The sequence below is a fragment of the Ammodytes marinus genome (assembly GCF_949987685.1).
Source record: "Ammodytes marinus genome assembly, chromosome: 20".
Taxonomy (NCBI): domain Eukaryota; kingdom Metazoa; phylum Chordata; class Actinopteri; order Uranoscopiformes; family Ammodytidae; genus Ammodytes; species Ammodytes marinus.
The window spans coordinates 13,703,560-13,726,407 of record NC_137224.1 but is presented as its reverse complement, the minus strand read 5'-3'; the positions used below and the strand labels follow the sequence as shown (position 1 = coordinate 13,726,407).

The 22,848-nt window shown below is 39.7% G+C and overlaps 1 protein-coding gene across 1 annotated transcript; it reads left to right on the top strand.

Moving 5' to 3' along the window:
• Window positions 1-8,530: 8,530 nt before the first annotated feature.
• Window positions 8,531-21,909, top strand: LOC307267037 (vesicular glutamate transporter 1-like; the record flags this gene model as incomplete). Its single annotated transcript, XM_080049221.1, has 13 exons — window positions 8,531-8,592; window positions 15,160-15,412; window positions 16,548-16,666; window positions 16,766-16,880; window positions 16,999-17,086; window positions 17,676-17,762; window positions 18,307-18,443; window positions 19,211-19,360; window positions 19,519-19,651; window positions 20,257-20,367; window positions 20,502-20,629; window positions 21,443-21,512; window positions 21,668-21,909. The coding sequence occupies 13 exons, from the start codon at window positions 8,531-8,533 to the stop codon at window positions 21,907-21,909; spliced, it is 1,695 nt and encodes a 564-aa protein (XP_079905347.1).
• Window positions 21,910-22,848: the final 939 nt, after the last annotated feature.

Below are 22,848 nucleotides of genomic sequence, written 5' to 3'. Positions count from 1 at the left end.
TAATTATGATGAACTCTTAACTTAATTTTTACAGCGCAGTGAATAAGCCAAAATAGTTTTTAGGCTTAAGGGCTTTACATGATTTGGGTTTGAAAAAAATATCTGAGACTGAATTAAAACTGGAACATGATGGCATTATGAGACTGTTTCATTAGAGTTTATTCAGCTATGTTGAAATGATGCACAGCGTACAGTTTAGTATTCACTATGCAGAGCCATCTAATAATATTTGCAGCTCAAAAAACAGTTTGAGTGTTTTTTCAGTTTATTTATGTATTATATGCTGTATGTATTATATGCATGTATGCTGTATGTTTACAGGTATATTGTGTTGTTACAGTTAATACAGTTACTTACATACTACACATGTATGTCAACCTCTATTCAAACCAGAGATAGTATATAAAAAAAAAACCCGATATCACAGCTGATATATTAAGTTTCATTTCTTTATTAGTCAATTTACACAAGGCACATTGAAATTTGTCTTTTTCGCAAATTTGTCCCCTCTCAAATTACCACACTTTGGAGGGGCCCCTGGGGCAGTTTGGGGTCAGGGACACAATGGTCGAGATGGTGGGCACTGTACATGTAATACCAGCCACCACTAGTTTTACAAATACTCCCCCCCCCCCAGTATCTGAACAGTCAGCTTTTTGCTTGCTTTAAAGTGATAACGTCACTGTTTTATTTGTATTCGTTAAAAAAATCTAAATCAAGTTACACTCCGAGTTTAAGTTTCCATCTGTTACCTGTTGATTTGTGTGATGTTGAATCATCATCCCTACCGTGTTGTTGCCTGATTTGTCCAGTGACAGCATGGAGCAAATACTAAGGTAAACGTTTGTCATGTAAATATGTGTATAGTGCAAGCAACAACTCTTCAAGGACAAATGTAATTGAAAATGTGTTGGATTTTCTAAAATGTCTTTTTAATTTTGACATGACATAGTAAAAGCTTGGGTTTGGGTGGAACCTAGTCTGTTTAAACAGACCAAGTACTCCTTCACTTCGTTTTTAAATAGATGTAATTAAAGTGTTTAATTAAAAAAAAAATGCTGAATATGTAACTAAGTGCCTTCAGATTTAATCAGGCAACAAATTTTAAGTTTATAGATCAACTTTTAAATTGTGTATTTTTGGTCTGTGAGGCTGTAAACAATAGATTTTTGTGAAAATGTAATATAATACCATTGCAATGTAATATATTTTTGCTATTTTATTAAATATTCCTTTTCAGCACTTCAGTTTATTTATTCACTGTTTGAAATGTAGTTTGTTTGCAATTTAACACAGATTGGACTTCTACCTGAAAAACTCTTGACTTTTTTTCTTTTTTTTTTAGTTTTCTATTTTTATGCTTTTAGGTAGTGATTTTAAGGATGTGTCAATTTCATCTCGATAAAAGGCACTAAATTAACATTTTCATCCATCCTGCCTTTTGATATAAACATTTAATGTTTTGTTGTATCTCATCTGTCGTACAGTATAGCTGGCTGGTTATTTGTTGGTTCACTTCTGTTTTTCGAGCACATGAAAGTTTCGCAAAAAGTGTCAGTATTTGCTCACAAAGGCTGGCTCCAAAGCAGAAAATAATTTAAAATATTGTTCAGTTGAAGGTGTAAGTAACAACTAGGATGAGATGCAGGAATTTGATGCGCATGTTCCATAAAATAAGATGAATGAGACCGATTCTGACCCTGTCTCTAGTAACATAGGCTGCTGACTGACAGTTGGATGTCGTTTTTCAAACTACTCCCTTAGTCACGTTTATTTTCTTTCCATTATCTACATTTGAAAACAACGGCAGACACAGTTCTCCAGTATTTCTCACGGGGCTTCTTCACTGAAGCACATGCCGGCTATATCGCTGACCTAAAGGCCAAGAGATGCTGGCACTTTTTTTAAGGGGGAAAAAAAAACACTTCCCCTGCGGTGCCCTGCTGCCCATCTTACCACTATCTGCCTGGGAAAAGTTAAATAATATCAAAACTGCTGAAAGGGTATACATGTGATGGGCTTCAGGCCATACCAAGGTAAACATGTAGAGGCAGAGTGAAGACTTGCTCTGTCTCCTTGTAATGAAATGTAGATTCATAGTTGCGTATGTTAAAGTCTGGCAGCTCATATTTTGCAGAATACATGCAGGTGGCCTGAAACGGGACATTTCAAGGATATCAGAACCTGTGCTAAGGCAGCAGATATTTTACAACTTTAGCTTTTGAAACAATGTTTTGACTGTTAGACTAAATGACCAGTTGGCATGTTTCTTTGTTATTCTTTCTAATCTTTTTGTCCTTGAGCACTTTGAGTGTTCTAGCAAGGCCGTGCAGGCTATGGGAATGGAACACACAGCGCCAAGGGTTTCATTATATCAGACTGTGAAGGCAACTTAACATAATCTCTCGGGTTCCTCTTATTTTTATTATTTAAATAACAAAATTAAATGTTTGCAATAAAGTTTGTCTATCTTCTTTTTTCCTCCCCAGTAGCTGGAGATTGAAGCAGTACATTGTATTGTCAGTAGGGAGCTCTGTTGCACTCATGTTAGAGCAGTTCCCTTCTTAACGACATTGTGTTTCAGAGGGTTTGCCTGACCTCTGCAAAATAATATTGGTTCATCACTTTTCATGTTTCACGTTACAACTTTTACTGTATAAAACCAAAAATAGGTAATTAACAAATATTGGAAACACTGGAGAGCACTTCCAATGGCATCACTCCATTTGTTTTAATACATACAGTCCCCTCCATAAGTATCGGAACAGTGAGGCCAATTCCTTTATTTTTGCTGTAGACTGGAAACATTTGGGTTTGACACCAAAAGATGAATATGAGACAAAATATCAACATTTCAGCTTTTATTTCCAGGCATTTACATCTGGATCCGATAAATAACTTAGAAGATATCATTATATGTAAAGGAACACCACATTTTTATGTGAGCAAAAGTATTGGAACAGATAGACTTAAAATAAATTAAAGTGAATAAAACTTAATATTTTGTTGCAAATCCTTTGCTTGCAATAACTGCATCAAGCCTGTGACCCATTGACGTCACCAAACTTGTGCATTCTTCTTTTGTGATGCTTTTCCAGGCTTTCACCGCAGCCTCTTTCAGTTGTTGTTTGTTTTGGGGGGTTACTCCCTTCAGTCTCCTCTTTAGCAGGTAAAATGCTTGCTCTATAGGGTTTAAGTCTGGAGATTGACTTGGCCAGTCAAACACCTTCCACTTCTTGCCCCTGATGAACTCCTTAGTTGTTTTTGCAGTGTGTTTTGGATCATTATCTTGTTGCATGATGAATGATCTTCCAATCAGTTTGGTTGCATTTTTCTTTAAATTGGCAGACGAAATGTTCCTGTAGACTTCTGAGTTCATTTTGCTGTTGCCATCCTGTGTTACATCATCAATGAAGAATAATGAGCCCGTCCCAGAAGAAGCCATGCAAGCCCAAGCCATGACTCCACCGTGTTTCACAGATGAGCTTGTATGTTTGGGATCATGAGCAGATCCTTTTTCTCCAAACTTTAACCTTTCCATAATTTTGGTAAAGGTTAATCTTTGTCTCATCAGTCCATGAAACGTTGTCCCAGAATTTTTGAGGCTTGTCTCTGTACTTTTTGGCAAAATCCAGCCTGGCCTTCTTATTCTTTTTGCTAATGAGTGGTTTGCATCTTCTGGTGTAGCCTCTGTACTTTTGTTCATGAAGTCTTCTGCAAACATTAGTTGATGATACCTTCACTCCTGCCCTCTGGAGGTTGTTGCTGATGTCAACAACAGTTGTTTTAGGGTATTTCTTTACAGCTCTCACAATGTTTCTGTCGTCAACTGCTGTTGTTTTCCTTGGTCTACCCGTTCGACGTCTGTTACCTAGTACACCAGTGGTTTCTTTCTTCTTCAGGACATTCCAAATGGTTGTACTGGCTATGGCCAATATTTGTGCAATGGCTCTGATGGATTTTCCATCTTCTCTCAGCTTCACAATTGCCTCTTTTTCACCCATAGACAGCTCTCTGGTTTTCATGTTGGTTACAGCTCTAACTATAATAATTGCAGTCTGCACAGGCAAAACCCAAATCTGAAACTAAGCATAGACATTCAGCGCTATTTATTGTTTGAATTATCAATGTAATAGGACACACCTGGGCAACAAAACACACCTGTCAGTCACATGTGCCAATACTTTTGCTCCCCTAAAAATGTGGTGTTCCTTTACAAATAATGATATCCTCTAAGTTATTTATCAGATCCAGATGTAAATACCTGGAAATGAAAGCTGAAATGTTGATCTATTGTCTCATATTCATATTTTGGTGCCAAACCCAAATGTTTCCAGTCTACAGCAAAAATAAAGGAATTGGCCTCACTGTTCCGATACTTATGGAGGGGACTGTATGTCAGAACTACAAATTCAAGGTCAGGTTTCTGAAGAAAAAAAAAGAGCGTACAAAACATTGTACCAGGGAAGTTACTAAAGAAAGCCTTTCAGCACACACATAAGAATTTCCTATCACGTTCATTTATTTTTTCCTTTTGTCTGTTTCAACGTAGAACACTTGTGTAGGGCCATTTTGTGTGTGCTTGTGTAGAGGAGAACTCACAGGTGTCCTCTGTGGAAATAGTAGTCGTCTGGGGAGTCTAGTTGTCTTGGATGCAGTCTCACTTGAGTCAGCAGAGAGGAGAGGACAAACACCCAGGCAGAGAGAAACACGACATCCTCGCTTCCAACTCAGGTAAACACAGAAATTGACTTAATCGATTGAAAATGTTGCCTTTCCATAATACGTGTTGTGTGTGTGTAGGATAAAGAGTTCATCAAGTAGTTTCAGAGGCCTCTGTTTAAGAGCAGGTCTTTGTTTTGTTTGCTACATGCAAATGGGAAATTATTACTATGCACAACAATCAGTAGAGCATTATTGTTTTGACTTTTTAGCGAAATAGCTGCTTATGGTGAGGCTTTGTAAGCAGTTAGGAGAATGCGTGTGGGAGGCACTAAACTTTTTAGAATAGGTCAACCCTAATAAAAATATTCACAAAGATTCAATTTCTAGGAGTACCAGTGGTTGAGCCACACATGGCGGGCCTAGCAGCTCTGTGTCTGTTGCTGGTGTTTCCACTGAGCAGCTCCCAGAGCACACTGCAGTCTGAGCAGGAGATCCACCACAGCCATCAGGCCCCGGCCGCGCCTCTTCCACCTCCTCGGCCTTCACCACACATACGGGACCTACTCAGAAAAGAGGAAACCGCTCATTTGAATGTAAAGCACACATGTAAGTGTATAGCTCGGAGAAAGTAAATATTCATATCCAACCTGCACAATGTTAACATCCTTATAATCGGCATTACCCTTAACCGCATAGATGTGCTGTTGGTTTACTCTACGTGTTTGTATTGTCCTCAACAGTTGCCGGTGAAGACAAAGACGATGCCAAAATGGGTCTGTTCATTGCTGCGGCCATGGGAACCTTCGCCCTGATGGCTGCAGTGTATTGTATCTACAACAAATTCTACACCCAGAACCAGTACCTGCACACCCAGCTCACAGATGACTCAGGTAGAGTAATATATTTGATATTTGATAGTTTTTTAGTCATGGCCTCATTTCAACCTACACTTGAGAAAACTGCAGACATAAAGTACAGAAACCCGTACAGGTCTGACTTGTGTTTTCCCATGTATAGTTTTCATCTAATCTCCAATATTACAGAGAAAACTGTCAACTTTTAAGCATGGAACCGTCTGTCACAGAGTGACAAAATGAGGCTAAAGGTAGAAATGAGACAGAGATAAACTTCCATCGAGAGAAAAAACTGGACTCATCAACGGCTGGTATTTTTTTTCTCTCGTCTCCTGGGTGTAATTTTTTGGAAAATACAACAGGCCAACTGGGTTATTAACCATGAGCCTGGGCTATATCTTGTTTATGGGCGCAACTTGACTTCTTGGCATTGAAGCACTTTCTGCTGTCTGCCATTTGGAGGCACTAGTAAATGATGTTACCCAGTGCAGCTTTTATTGAAGAAGAAATAAAACATGAAATGTGTACACACACAGAGCAGAGGTTAAATATAGATACAGAAATGTGACGTTCACAATGTTTTTTCCAAGTAAAGTATCTTATGTTGTAAATATCTACAAAAATTCAAGGTTGGGTTTCGTATATCTCTGTTGGCAGATTTAACCACAGACCCCATGGACCCTCCCTCAGTGTTTTTCCATGCCTCCGCTGACTCCAGTGCAGTGGATGTGCGGAGAGCTGACTACGGCTCGATCTCAGACACTCCATCCGTCATCTCCGTGCCACCCTGCCTGTCCCCTCCTCCCTCTGCCATGCCCTTCCCTCCCCTCTTCCTCTCCTCTCACTCTCTGAGAACTATATCGGCGAAGGACCTTCAGAAGAGCTGCATCTGATATTGAATGCATAAGTTAGAGGTAGTTGTAATGTGATTGTGCATTTTCTACACGGATTATTTATGTAGCTGAAAATGTTTCTATTACCAAGCTTAGCCATGAATCTTCTCCCGTTAGTTTTCAGATCTAATAATATCATCCATCTTTTAAGTAGTCATCCGGTATGGGACCAGAAGAAAATAAACTGTCCAGAGATGAAAGAAATGCTGTCTTTTATAATATTTTCTTCAGTACAATCCCATATTCAAGCGAAACTGGGCCTTAGTCATGACCTTTGATGCGAACTACACCATGGCAAGCGTCTTTGATCTCTCTTTGTGCCTCTTTAGATGCCCAAAAATAATGTTCCTGACAAGAGTTAATACACTGAATTACAATTTCACAAATTACACCAATGTACAGTATGTGCAAAACATTTCTTTTTATTTCGGGCTTTGCCTTCCCTCTCACTGTTTTGGAGGTGACAAAAAGAAATACCTGTTTTATTGAAAGGCAAAATCAACATTTTCATCAAATAAGCACATCAGTGGCAATAACCCTTTTTTAACTGAATACATTGTGGCTTATCATACAGTAGTAGAAAAAGCCCTTTAAAGATGGCTCCGTACTGTTCAAGTCTCCCAATAAGTCCTGCCAGTGAGCAAGTGTTTTCATTACTAGGACGCTGAAGTTGAAATTAAGTTAGCCATCCTTCATTTAATTTTATTATTTACATCCAAGCTTTTTCTACGGTGATATTTCAAAATGTCTTCTGTGAAGAAGGCCTGTTGTTGTTGTTTCATGAATTGACTTCATTCCAGACTCAGCTACTCCTCAGGACTTCAGTTATAAATAAGTAAATTGAATTACCTTGAGCCATTCAAATAATCTGTCTACATGTTAGTAGATGGCAAATTGTCAGATGAGTTCTTAAACTCTTGATAGTTAGCACATCACTTATATAAGCCTTCAGTAAGTTTTAGTTATCTCGCATGAGTTCCACTCAAAATTCTGCAAAAAATAACAAAAGAAATCAACTCTCCATTTGTACAAATGTTTATTAAGCTTCATAAATCACTAAATCATCCTATAAATGTAAGGTATTTAGCAGATTTTACACATATGAAAGTGGTTGCAGTGATGCGTTATGGCCATATTTCTAATAGTACGTATGTATATCTTTGTATCTTGTCTATTTTTTTTACTAATATTTTGTTATTTTACTTACCTGCCCACGGGTGCAAAATAGAAATTTGCTGAAACCTGGTACTCTAAATCTCTCCTTGCCTTAAAGATGAATGTTTTTTGTACATAGTCCCTGTTCAAATAACACTAGGCTACATTACACACAGAGCGCACAGAAAATTCTAAACACAAAATATGCAATTTAGCCCATCGTTTATAGATAGTTTTTTATTCTTTTATCTGTTTTGTTTTTTGTGTTGTGTTAAAATGTTTGGAGCTACATTCCTAAAAAGAGGAAAAGAAAAAGAATCTCGGCAGTCCAATCCAGAATCATTACAGCGTCCTGGGAGCAGACTGCCCCTCCCCTGTTAACTCCACCTGGGAACTCTGTTAACATGCTTCAATCGGACACTGTTTACTCCATTTTCTTCATTCAAGGCTTGTGGAGTCCAAGAATAGACACCAGTGCTTAAAACGCTGGGCTGCGGGGAAGGAAGTGACACGCCACCTTCCACTCACTACACACTTTGGGAGATTAGCGCGCAGCCAGCGGTAATCTGGTTTCAGGACCACGGCCAGAGACACCATTTATTTAGCCTCGAATCGTGTGCGAAAGTTGCCCCCGGCCCGCTGGGAACCTTTACGGACCAAAGAGTGTCAAGAAGTTCGTTTGGACGTTGAGGAAAGTGTGACTGACAATGTTTGCTCGGTTGGTTTTAATTGCAGGCAGTTGACGCAAATTAAGTCTCTGGACAATTAGTGACGCAGACTACAGATTCCACCGCACAGGAAACAGCGGGAGTCTGGAGATAAAGTAAAATCTTTTTATTTAACTTTTTTATTAATTTCATGTTTGAGTGAGAAACACGGGGCGGAGGGAGAAGAGGAGAAGGCTGTGCGCGCTATCGGGAGCGCGCAAGGACTGCACATTGGTCGGATCCTGGAGTCGTGAAGATGGATATCCGGCCGGACAGGTTTAAGGTCGTGGCAGCCAAGACTCTCGGGAAAATATACGGGTATGTAAAATCTATCTGGGATACGTTAATACCAGCAAATGTTAAAACGTATCAGGTGTAATTGCCTGTTAAAAAAAGTAAATCTTCTTCAATTAAACTAAGAGACTGAAGGGCTGTTTAGGCTATATATCGTTGGTGAAACATCATTCTGATATGAGTATTCGTGTTAAAAGAGCAACTAATTGCTCCTTTGAAGTTCAATCCCTCCAGAGGCCTGGGATAGTGTGGGGTGGATGACCTGGCACAACATCTGTCCCTCTATAGGCTACTGAACTTGTCACATAAGAAATTGGCTTACTTAATTGATCACTTATTACAAAACTAAAACCGTGAAATGGCTGATAAGAAACAAATATCCAAATATAGATTTGGATTTCCAAATATAGATTTTTACTGAGCACAAAAAAACAGCTCTGAAACCTACAATGAGTCAGTTTCACTGATATGTGAATGTCTTCCTTTGCATCCGAGGAACAAATAAACCGATTAAGGTTACATTGTAAGCTAGAACTGTAAGATGAAGCGCTGAATCAATAGCTGGATTCATGCTTGTAGAGGCTTTTTTTCTGCTGTCACATGGTCAAAGTACAGAAGCCTTTGTCACACTTTCATGTGGAGGTTTAAAAGAGGATTTGTGAGCAATGTGTTTCAGTTTCAACCATACACAAAGTGGGTTTTGATAAGTTTAATCTTCCAAACTAACTGGGGGTCTCTGTGAGTTGAATGTAAAATCAGGCTTCTGAGGACGCACCCTGCGGCCTGTTATTATGTCACACCTTGTCATTGTGGGACAGTAAGCTCCGAAAGACATTGCTGTGGAAATAAAAAGGCTTCAACAACTTTTATCCAAAATGGGAAATGTCTGTTGGAACAAGGGTTACATATTAGGGGATCCGCAAAACATATGATGATGGACCGGACGGAAATCTTGTTTTGTTTGACATGAGGTGTTTAAGACCCACAAGACACATGCAGAAGGAATTGAACTTCCATAGATCTACATTCATTCTTATTGGCAATACAAAAAAAAAAAAATGCTTGACACACTTCCCTCACTGGATAAAAATTGTGTGAGGTGGTCAGGTATCTGGCCATTGATTGATATCTGAACGTAAGAAGAAGGTATTGATGGTCTCCTCTTTCTTTCTCTTGGGATTTCATGCAGTGTCTAAACACTTAAATCCTCTCCACAAATAGCCTCTCCCTGTCCAAGCTGTCGGCCCACGTAAATCCCTGCTGGCCATACACCTTGGCCACTTGTCTCTTTCCCTAACCCTAAGTAGCCCAGTAGCTCATCATCGTGCCGCCCCCCCCCACCCCCCTCCCCCCCCCTCCCTCCTCAGGGCATCTCACAGCCAGGATTAGGCTATTCGACCTATACGGACCATAGCAGCCTATAAGCTTTCATTTCCGTGAAGCCACGTGTTCCTGGTGCTTCATTGAGTACACCTTGCTGTCGTGAGTATGGGAGCACCGCCCCGGTCCCTGGCTCCTGTAATCTGCACGCAACATGTGCAGAGATGAGAGAGAAAACGCAGACATATAAACATAATTTTATGGTTGGCTATTTGTTTTTGAGGTATAGACCTGTATCCATTCATCAACTGTATTCGTTATAGTTCATTTCATCTCTTTTTTTTTCGTTCTGTTTATTCAATGGTTCCCTATTCTTGACTTTGGTCTATTCTAGCCCATAACGCTCTATGGACAAAATGTATTTTATTTCACCTGAAGTTATGCCTCAAGATAATCGTGCTAAAACAAACATGATTTCATTAAAAGCCCAATCACAGTCCTCGAAATGGCCTGAATCCCAAAATGAGGTGACAAAATGTCTTGTTTTGTCCAAGACCTCAAAATATTCAATAAGCTTTAATATTGACACAATTTGTGTTATTTTTTACTTAAAAGATCACTTAAAATATTAATCGATTGACTAAAATATGTAAACACATTAAAATACTTTTGATGCACAGTTTAATTTGTCACAGAACAGTGTCCGTTCAATTCAACATATTAAACTAATGCAAACAATCTCCCAAATATAGTTCATTTGTGTGACTGCAGTGCTTGAAACTTTCTTACAGTTGATATTCCAATATGTTGTGTTACAAGAGAAAGTTCAGTAGGTCCCCCGTAGTAGTATCTTGAGTAGCTTTTAAATCTCACAAACAATCTGCACCAGTTATTTGGCTCTTGATTATCCGATCAGTGATTCCAAGCTGTTGAGTGAAGTGTGAACCAAGTGGCTGACCTTTGTCCTTGAAGTATGAATTAAGAGATTAACTCGGGAGAGAGAGAGAACTGGCAACACTCTCTCTTTAGCAGAACAGGTCGCGTGAATTCAACGTTTGTACGCGTGTTCAAGAATCAAAACCCACTTTGGGTTAAATTGGTTCACAGAAGCGATCAGACCTTTCCTCATTGTGGGACAAGCGCGACAGAGACAAGGTCAGGTAGCTTGTAAGGATTATAAGGGTTTCAATTGACCCTGGGTTCAGTCATGAAAAGTCATTGCAGCTATAGGTATATGTGAGTGAAGAATATGGAAAAGCAGGCATTTAAATGTTATGCTTTGCGTTGCACGGGGTAAAAACCCTGTGCGGACATCCTCTTGACACTTTGAAAATAAATTGATGTTTGAAAGGTTGCAAATGGTGTGCCAGACTGTGCCCGAGTCGGGGGAGTTGACGGTTAAAAAAGGCAGGGTTTAAAGATGAAGGATGAAGAGGAGACAGGAGGAATGAGGAGAGAGAGAGACTCGCGCAGACAAAAATAGTCCAAGAGAGCCAGAGATATTAATAATTCAAAAGAGAAAATCATTAATACTTGATCAGTGTCAGAGACTGTTAGAGCCCCCTGCTTACAGTAACTAATAGAGCATTTATGTTTAGAAATTGTATCACTGTTATTTCACAGTTTTCTTACTGTTGGAGTTTTTAGCTGATTCTGCTTTGACAAAGGTTTGTTGGCAGGAACACCCAGTCCAGTCCTTTTGACACCCGATATGTCAGTGTCAGTGTTATCTCTCTTTTTTTGAAAACCCCACAGGAAGTATATCTTATGAAGCTGCAGCACTGGTCGTGTATAGAGATATGAAGTGATGATCTGCTGCTTTTCTTTCCCTGGTATTTCAGAAATGTCATTGTCTTCCTCCCGGGAGACTTTCTAGAGCAGTAACATTCTGGCTCATGCCAAGGTTGAAGGATGACACCAAGTTTTATGTACAAACAAGGGATTTCGTGGGTACAGTATGTTGACCCATTGGTCCACTCTGCACTCTATCCGCACTATCTACTGAGGGTAATAAACAAACCAATATATATGATGTTTCACTAATAAGGAATATATGATATTCCAGTTCTGATGTGTTACAAAATGTTTAAAGGTGGCAGAGTTTGCTAGTGAACTTTAAGCTACACTGCAGATTTGACCTATGTCCTTGGTTAGACTAGAGCATCTTCTAGGGGGAACTGGAAACCGCAGTTCAGAAATTCAGCATTCTTTTGGTCAATCAGCTTTATCTATTGCAGTAGTTAGAAAGTGGAAATCAATCCCTAAAGGTATGCGAATCTAATTAAGTTTTACAATATCTAATATCAGCCTCAAATCTTGGCTGAAGTCAACACAAACGTGCCAACACCAATGATTAATGGAGCTGATGTTGGAAAAAGTAGATCAGATGTAGATTAAAGGGGAGTATAGTGTGTTGTAGGATTATTTGCAGTGCAGTATACTATTTATACTAGACATGTTTTTATTGGCATATGCATTGATTCATATTATTTTATGGTGAAATGCATTTTTCTGTATTGTTATATCTGCCTACCCAGAGATTACAGATTCCAATTAGCTACTTGCTAACTATGGTGCCATTGCTTTTAAATGGTGCGCTATTCCTTTAAAAATAAAATAAATAAAAATAAAATAAATGCTTTAAATCAGTTTGACAAAGATCTTGAGGTGAGTACTTTTCAAATTATCATCTGATAACTCTCAAGATTAATTAACGACTTTTCTGCATTTTCTGTTTAGTTAATGTAAAGTTTCAACAGGTCTGTGGGAGGGGCTGACCCACGGCTCCCGTCTCCTATCAATACAATGATCTGGTTACAGTGTTGTTAAGAAGTAGTGTTGTGAAGCATGAGATTCACTGTGTTCACAGCGACCACTTTTACCGCAAATATCATCTATTCAAACATGGTGGCAAAATAATCCAATAGAAACTGCTCACCCATAACGTCTCTCAAAGAACTTATCTTTCACTTCCTACTTTTATGCCTTTGACAAGTTGTCTCTGACTGGTAGACACACATTATACACAAGGAAACAAAATCTAGAAATGTCTTATACATATATTGGCCATCAGCGTTAAAACTGTGGTTAGTTGTGTTTTTGCTGTTTTCACTTTAATTTTACAGCTATTTTGTTGTTGTTGTCTATTTTTGCACTGTACACTTAATAATGGGGCGACAGTCGGCAAAGAATCATACACACTTAAATGTGGTTTATTTCTAGCCCAGGATCCCTGGATTCTCTACTTCTGTCCTGTAAAACCAGCTGTTAAATAAATCAGTGTATCCCCATCCCCCATTTCCCTTAGCTTTATTCATGCTCTGCACTGTTGGTTGTTGTGTTTGGCTCTGTCTGAGTCGACTGATGTGTTTTGCTATAAACACGACCGACTCTTGTGTTCTGTACGTATCACTAGACAGTGGTTGTAAATTACATTTGCCAAAGGCCAGTTGGGTATTTGCTTTAAACTTTGACCATATGAAAAGCTAAGCATGTATAATAAATTAAGCTGTAATATTAAAAAAGGACCTCTGTGCTCCATCTTCTAGACCTCTGCAGTGGTTGAGTCAGATCTGAGAACTCAGCATTGCACATGCCATGTTTAATAGATGATATGCTGCCTTTAGATACATATTTGATGCCTGTAAGAATGGAGGCTGGCTGGTAGAGGTCACGGTTTCTCAGGGTTTCTTTGCAAGACTGGAGAATCAGAAAAACAGTTGGTAACCTTGTTTGGAAGGAGAAGACGAGCGTCGATGGAGGAGGGAGTTTCAGTTTCGCTTCACTGTATTCTTGCCTGTGAGCCAGTTCTGTCAGGGGGTGAACATCTGCAAGACATACAATACCCAATATACTGTATTAACACCTTGAGAAGACAGGATAAGTCAAAGGTATGTCAGCAAGCTCCAGCGCTGCTAGGGTGACAGACAACTGTGCTGACGGTTTCTTGCTAAGATGCTGGAGTTCCCAGTCAAATTGACAGCGAGAAAGACTGTCTGAACATCTACATACATGCAGAATCTGTCTTCACTGTAGCAACCAGAGGTTGGAAAACCTGGCTGATTGCTCTTGAATAACACCAAGAATATTAAACTGTAAACTAAAACTAGAGTAATTTCTAAAGGCTCAGTCACTGCCAGAGGTGATGAGCTATTTCCATTCATTTGAATAGCTGTTAAAGCTGGGGTATATGATTTCGGTAACACTTTATAATAACTATCCGTTGTAACTCGTTAATAGATCATTAGTAAACTCTTAATTAATGATTATTAATGATTTGTTAAGTGTTTGTTAGCAGTTTGTTAAGGATTTATAACAATGGTAGATAGTTAATAGCGTAATAATTGAATCAGTTCATCTGGGAGGTAATCCGAGATTAACTGATCACGTCACGTTCAAGTCCATGGCATGCACAGTGTGTATTGTGTTTAGTTTTAGTTTAGTTTATTTAAAAATATTTGAAAATGGGGCTGCCCTCAATTGCCCATGCACTGTGTATAGTCTATAGCCTATTTCAGCCTCGTCCCAGATGAACTGATTCAATTATTAAGCTATTAACTATCTACTATTGTTATAAATCCTTAACAAACTGCTAACAAACACTTAACAAATCATTAATAATCATTAATTAAGAGTTTACTAATGATCTATTAACGAGTTACAACGGATAGTTATTATAAAGTGTTACCATGATTTCTGATTGGTCAAAGTTAACATGAGCTGGCACTTTGACCGATCAGAGCGAGGCTCCGATTCTCTGTTCTTATTGGCTGTTGGGACTGTCCATTCACTTTGGCACGACTTTGTTGGTGTAGAGTGTGTCAGGGAGGGACCATAGGGGAGGGACCAAAGAGAACAAGTGGAGCGGTTGAGGTATTTGGATTCGAATCTCTATCCCACCTGCCATTTTCTCCCCAAATCCTCCACCCCAGCTTTAAGTTAGAATGAATTGGCAAACACTAAACTAATTATTATAATGTTTTCCGAACTGTTTCTATTTTAGATGTTTTTTTTGTGTGTGGCCAAGGTTGTTTTTGTGGCAAGCTGTCTTGATAGGACAGTGGTTGCTATACAACATCGCAAAGAGATGCTTCAACTGATTCGTAGCTCAGAACATCCTGTCAAACCATTGCACTTCCTAAGAAAACACTAGGTCTTCCTTTAAAGACAGTTTAGTGTTTGTATATTCCTGATGCAGGACCAACCAAGCGACTAGTCCAAACCACAATAACTTACATTGTATACATTTCTCATTCACTCCCTTCTTCACAGAGCTCTTGAGAAGAAACAGGAAAATGGCGAGACCATTGAGCTGTCGGCGGAGGGCCGGCCAGAGATGGTGGAGGAGAAGGAGTTGCCCGTGGTGGACTGCACATGCTTCGGCTTGCCCAGGCGCTACATAATCGCCATCCTTTCCGGCATTGGTTTCTGCATCTCCTTTGGTATCCGATGTAACTTGGGCGTGGCCATCGTCAGCATGGTCAACAGCCACACCGTCTACAGGGACAACAAGGAGATTATAGTGGTGAGTGGGGGTGGATGAGGTGGGGGCCGTGGTCTTAGCTTGGGGGTATATGAAAAGTAAAAGCAAAATAAATGTCATTGTATCTGTAGATTGTTTCTGTTTGTAATTATGTACCAAAATGTATGTATCTATTGGCGCTTTTCCACTGCGTGGTATCAGCTCAACTCGACTCAACTCCCATTTTTGGCGTTTCCACTGCAAAAAAATGGTAGCTACCTTTTTTTGGTATCGCCTCGCTCTAGGTTCCAAGCGAGCTGAGCCCATGCTAAAAGGTGATGTCGACAGACTGCCGGCAACTGATTGGCCAGACGCTACCGGCTTCATTCTGTTGTATTTACTCCCAAACTCTGCTGGACTTTTCGAGTGTATTAAACATTTTCCATCCGTACTTTTGGCGTTTGGTTCAGTTAATAGTCTACAACAACGCTCGTAATTTCTGCTTTTCTACTTGGCTCCAGAGTCGGCTTTCTGCCCCTTTGTATGAGAACTCCGCCCACTTCCAGGAGGTAGCCCACAATTTGCCGTGGAAAACGACCCGTGCTGCTACCAAACCAAGTTGAGTTAAGTCGAGTTGAGTCGAGTAGAGCTAAATGTGCGGTGGAAAAGCACCATATGAGTGTTGGGTGAACACACAAGATAAGGTATGGCCAAAAGTATGTGGACCCCTAGGGCCACAAACTTTGTGTTGGCTGCTGTTGTATTGTTTGAGCTATGCCCCTCGTTTCCAATTAAATACAATTTAGAAAACAGTGTGCTTCAAACTTTACATGAGTTTGGGAAGGGCTCTTATCTGTTTGAAGCCAGATCCATGAAGAAAGGGTTTTCCAAGCGCCAAAACTTTTTTAATGGTGAAAAAAAGAAAGGGCCCGCTCTTAAAGTATGTTACAATCAGTAGGGTCATTATAGTTTGAGGTCTGACCCAGGGAAGTGATGTGAAGGATGTGAAGTATTGCTGGACAGGAAATCAATGACATCAGTACTCTTGTATAGTTCATCCTTCAGTTCCAGTAGCTTGTTATCTCACTTGATCTGAAGTTAATCGCCTCGGTGCAATGTAGGGATCAAACTGTATTTCATGAACGTGTGCAGATTGCAAATGTTTTCTCATTTATTGTCTTCCCGTGTGACCCAACAGAATGCTCAGTTTGACTGGGATCCAGAAACGGTGGGAATGATCCACGGGTCCTTCTTCTGGGGATACATTGTAACCCAAATCCCGGGAGGGTTCATATGTCAAAAGTTTGCAGCAAACAGGTCTGTTAATCCACAATTAACATTACGCTATGAGAAACATTGCAGGTTCTTTTACACATATTGAATGTATTTTATGCTCTCTTTTCTCTCCCCTTCCAGAGTGTTTGGCTTTGCTATAGTGGCCACATCTTGCCTGAATATGCTCATACCTACAGCAGCGCGGTGGCATTTCGGTTGTGTTATACTTGTCAGGATTTGTCAAGGACTTGTGGAGGTGCTTTACTTTTGTCTGTAGCTTTCTCTTAAACAAAACAAAGGAAAACAAAAACATTTCTATTAAAATCTTAGTGAGAAAGTGAATCATTGTGTAATTTCCTCACTTTGTCCCACAGGGGGTTTCATATCCAGCCTGTCATGGTATTTGGGCAAAATGGGCACCACCTCTTGAGAGAAGTCGCCTAGCCACAACAGCCTTTTGTGGTGAGTCCACATCATCACTGTGCATGTTTCTCTCTGTGCTGTTTGTTTGATGTTATATATAGCCAGAGCTGAATCAATTACCTTTTTTGAAGAAAATCAATCTGCAACTATTTTGATGACACATTAAACTCTTCAGTTATTTTTCAATGCAAAAATTACAAAAATGCAAACAACCAAAGCAATCTGAAGACACAAACTATTAATGCCTTTACAGTTTAGATGTCAACTTATGAGAATAATTGTTCACTACTGAGGATTGTTAGCTAATTGTGGCTCACAAAGGATCACACATCATCTACTCTTGCTTGAGACCAATGCTTATATCGCATGCTTACATGCTAAACTATTATTGCTAACTTAAGGTTAGCACAGTACATTTGACTAATTTTAAATGACTGGTAATTATTTATTCTAATTTACTGATTTTTATCATGACTTATACTTCCTTCTGTCCCAAGTCCTTAATATGTTTCCTTTGATGTAATTATTGGTTTGTTGTTTTATGAAGAATGTATGGCTGGAAACGCTACAAATGAATCGCCCCTTTGAGGATAAATAAAGTTGTCTGAATATGAATGTCTTTTGCTAGGTTCTTACGCTGGTGCTGTGATTGCCATGCCATTAGCTGGAATCCTAGTCCAGTACACAGGATGGTCATCGGTCTTCTACGTCTACGGTAAGAGAAACTTGACCTTTAGGTTGGAGTTCAAAGAAAAAAGAAAATAAAGACATTCCTACCATACTTACTACTTACATACTTACTACTGCTACTTTGCTAAATAAAATCCAAACCGAACTTGAACTTTGGAAACTCGATTACACATCAATCGAAATACGATATAATGTGATTGTTGCCATAACTCACATGACGACAGAGTCCTTGAGTAATGAGTTGGTTTGTGACATTAAATACATCATAAACTGCAGATTTCAATGGCTGTAGTGTCTGCACACTCGTTATGTTGGACAAGATAGTACTAAACACATACTGAAACTGAAAGTACAGTAACATAGATTTGTGAAAAAAACAAAAAAACATCCCCCATTATGTATGAATTCAACATTTAACCCCAGTGTACCGATGTAGCAGCTACAGTCAAGGTGCGTCAATTGCAGCTTGTTCTATTTTACCTTACTTTCCAGTTTCAACACTGACATTACTCATTCTCTTTTCTCCCTCCCTGCTTGCCTGGCATTCCTGTCTTTTTTCTTCCTCCCAGGGACTTTTGGGATCATGTGGTATTGCTTCTGGTTCCTGGTGTCTTATGAAAGTCCAGCAGCCCATCCCACCATCACTGAGGAGGAGAGAACATACATAGAGGAAAGCATTGGCCAGTCGTCCCAACAAGCCATAACGGTTAGTACAAGGAGTAGATTTCTCAGTGTTTAACATGAGTCAAACACTGGCACATTATATAGGCTGACATTAACAGTACTTGCCTGTCCTTTCATGTTCATTACCTTTAAAGGATGAGTCAGCGATTCTGGAGAATGCTGGAGTCAAATCAGTTTTTGTCATAATCAGTGAATATCTCCTCACAATCCACTATCGTTTTTGTATTGTATGTGCGCTGAAAAAAAAAATCATGTGTTAATACACCGCCTAGGCTCTGTAAATAGGCATGTTGCTAGCTACGCGGAGCCCCTTTTGCTTACATACCCTTGGTTTTTACAGAACCAATGTTTTTTTCACACGTATGGACAGGTAACTTATTGTGAGGAGATATTCACTGATGTTGACAAGATCTTGACAGGGCATTCTCAAGAATCACTGACTCCACCTTTAAGTAAATGTTAAGAAGTTGCAATATCACTATGCTGGTATTTTTTTTTTGAAGATGGCAAAGAAGCGAAGCAAAGTAAGATTAAGAAGGATTTCAAACTAATAGTCAAGATGAAAGCAACACAGATACTCCATATGGGTGGTATCTTATGCTTCTTTTTAGACTGCATTCATTATCAGTTTTCTCATCCCCTTATTGATCACAATGCCCTAGTTTCTGATGCTTAATTGTTTCAAAAAGACAAATCTCAAGCAACATTTAAGTATGTGAAAGAAGACAGAGGCTTCAGTATTTCATCACTAAATCAACGAAATAAGCAACGCTTTTTCCTATGAAACAGAAATTCAACACACCGTGGAGGGCCTTCTTTACCTCCATGCCGGTATACGCCATCATCGTGGCTAATTTCTGCAGAAGCTGGACCTTCTACTTGCTTCTCATCAGCCAGCCTGCATACTTCGAGGAGGTGTTTGGGTTTGAGATTAGCAAGGTAACAGAAACCTGGTGTGGGCAGTGGGTTGTGTGTGGTGTGCTGAGGAAAGTCAAAGCTACAGAATGTATGCTTTTAAAGTTTATTCTTGTGATTGTAGGATATCCCCAGAGGTCTCAAATCTATTTCATAACACTCTTTTTCTCCCTCTCATCTAGGTGGGCATGGTTTCCGCACTTCCCCACCTGGTCATGACCATTATCGTACCCATAGGTGGCCAGCTCGCTGACTATTTGCGCACCAACCATATCATGACCACAACTAACGTCAGGAAACTTATGAACTGTGGAGGTAAGAAGTGGCCAAAATGAAGGAAAGGCAAAGTATGAATTGCATAAAGAGGAACGCATAGATGTAGTATACAAGAAGAAGATGACTTGCTTTGTCTGCATAATAGCAGGTCTGTCGTCATAGTATGCACTCAAAATCTGATATCTAAGTAACATTTTACAGCCTTTTTTTGGATACTAAAAGAAGTGTTTCTAAGCACTCTATTTTTAGTCAGACAGCCATTTCACTTATTTGAAGCTCGCTGGTTAATTATATGGTTAAATGCTGTATTTGCTTAGCAGAGGTGATATATTTTGCTGCATAAGGGAACTGATGAGTCACTATAAAGCAGTAGCTCTCGCCCTGTAGGCTATTTTTGAACTACATAGAAAAATCAATAGCGAAGTGAAATGGAGAAGCATACCGTGTACATCACTTTGAGGAAAGATGTCAGTACTAAGGCAACAATCGCTCAGTCAATACACTTTTATGAAAAGGGCGCAGAGAAAGACGTAAAGAATAAATGGCCTTCGGTTGACCTAAATAAGAAAACTGCATTGAAAGTTGTAGTCGATGAAAACATCAAAGTCATTCTTTGTTTGTTTCTGTGTCATTTCCTTTATCAGGGTTTGGGATGGAGGCGACTCTACTGCTGGTGGTGGGCTTCTCACATACAAAAGTTGTTGCCATTTCATTTCTGGTCATGGCTGTGGGTTTCTCTGGCTTCGCAATTTCAGGTGAAACCCTAATCGTTTCTTAAAACAATAACAATTCAGCAGACATCAACAATCCCCTTATAAAAGTAAACTTAAAGGATTGTGAATATATTTCCTGTGTGTGGTAATATTGTATTTTTGTCTTTTCTCATAAGGTTTCAATGTCAACCACCTGGACATAGCACCACGATATGCTAGTATCCTAATGGGTATCTCCAACGGTGTGGGCACTTTGTCAGGCATGGTTTGCCCACTTATAGTTGGCGCCATGACAAAGCATAAGGTGAGAAACTGTTATGTTGTACAAAACACCCTAATCCATGGATTATTGCGCAAGTCGCAGGTTCTCGTTGTGAATATAAACACTACACTTCCAGTTGAGTTTGATTATAGAACATGTGAATGTTGGACATGTCATACAGGGAGACATTTACCATTTATAGGTGTGTGCAGTCAGCAATTTATCAGAGCGGTTGATGTCAAAACCACTTTTTTTCAAAATCAGTGAATATCCCCTCAAATTCTGCTACATGTTTGGTTTTGTGTGTGCACTGGAAATAAATCTGGTCTTAATACACAGACACAGCCCAGGCTCTGTAAACTGATATGTAAACAAAGGGGATGTAAACAAAGGGGGCCCACCATAGCTAACAACATGCCCATTTACAGAGCCTAGGATGTGTATTAACACTGTATTTGTTTCCAAAACACACACACAGTACGGACAGGAAGCGGATCGTGAGGAGATGTTCACAGATTGTGAGAAAAAGTGATTTAGACAACAAGCGTTCTCCAGAAACGCTGACTAGGAGTAAAGACATCCATCTAATTTTGAACTGAGGGTAGCTCAGTAGACCAGAAGTTAGCGCACGTAGCCACAAGAAATGGTGAATCTTAAGTGGCATGCTTTATTGACCACACACCACATTTATAGAACACAATACGTGCATGCCTCACTTTGATTGGTTTGATTTGATGTTTGAATACATATATAATTCAAAACTTGATTACAAAGCCCTAATGTAAGCTTAAACACACACTTTTGTATGCTTATAACCTTTCTTCTTCTTTTTCACATCTCCCTCTCCTTTGATAGACGCGGGAGGAGTGGCAGGGTGTGTTTCTTATCGCCTCCCTTGTTCATTATGGAGGTGTTATATTCTATGGTGTGTATTTTCCCCTCTTAATTTCAATTTCCACTCATTATTCCTTAACGCAAACATCAGTGTGTTCCAAGTGTGCATTGTTCTACATGCAATCTTTCTCCTACACTGCTACTCTGTATCATTCGGACTGATTTATTCTGTCTCTGTGGTTGCAGGCCTCTTTGCATCAGGAGAGAAGCAAGCTTGGGCGGAACCGGAGCAGCTGAGTGATGAGAAATGTGGCATCCTGGACGAGGATGAGCTTGCAAACGAGACAGAGGAGCTGTATCGCACGAGTGGCGGAGGGGGCTACGGAGCCACGACCCAGGGAGCGGACCCCAACGGAGGTCAGGGAGGTGCCTGGGTCTCAGACTGGGAAAAAACTGAGGAGTACGTCCAACCAGCCGCAGACCAATAGCTTCCTTTACGTAGGAGAGGGTAGCCCAGAGTTGGCATAAAAACCAGCAGATCCTCTCTGCACATAGCCTTCTGGCAAGGCAGAAACAGAACATCAGCAGTGTGGAGTTTCACCCGAGGGCATGAAGAACTTTGAAACGTGCGGATTTAAAATGGAAAGCGGGAGGGGACAATTTCCAGCAAGCCTGGCTGTTTTATCATAACCGAACTGAATTCAAAGAGACTCCACATTCGAGGTGAACACAATAGTAAATGTAAAACGTGTGTTTTTCGTGTGATTGCAATTGTGTACCTTGTGTGAGAGACAATCGACGTAAGAGTGTTTTAGGACTCATCAGCCTCCCTGTAATATCTCTTGGAGCGGGTCTTTGTTTTAGGCCTGGTGTGGCTTTCTTTTATGTTTATTCATTGATTGTAGACATTTCTATATTATCTAACAGTATTTAATTTGAATTTGTAAGCCTCTCACTAATATTTGAAACATTGAAGATTAAAAACTGCGCACATTATTCACAAGCGCATTTCTCTTGTGAGTTTGTGTCACTCGATTTGATGGTTGTAGAATCTCACTTCTCACAGAAGAGTATGCATCTAAATTGCTAATACTAGAGTTACAAGGTTTTTTTTCCATGATGAAAAACTTTTTTCCAAAAAAAACAGTGTTACCTTTTTATCCTTAATGAGCACACTTTTAAGAGAAAGCATGTTACTTGTGCCAATACAACAAATGCTCTGTAGTATTGGTTAACTCCTCCTCTGACAAAGTTGTTGAACACCTGCACTATCCATCACTATACACAGCTTCCTTGGCCCATGCTGACATTTGGATTTTTCACATAAAAAAATGTTTCATGTGCTAGGCCTCGAACGTGTCTGCCTGCTGACAACCTGGCGAATAAAATGCCAAGTGTAGGACTAGAAAGAAAGACATTAACAAGGG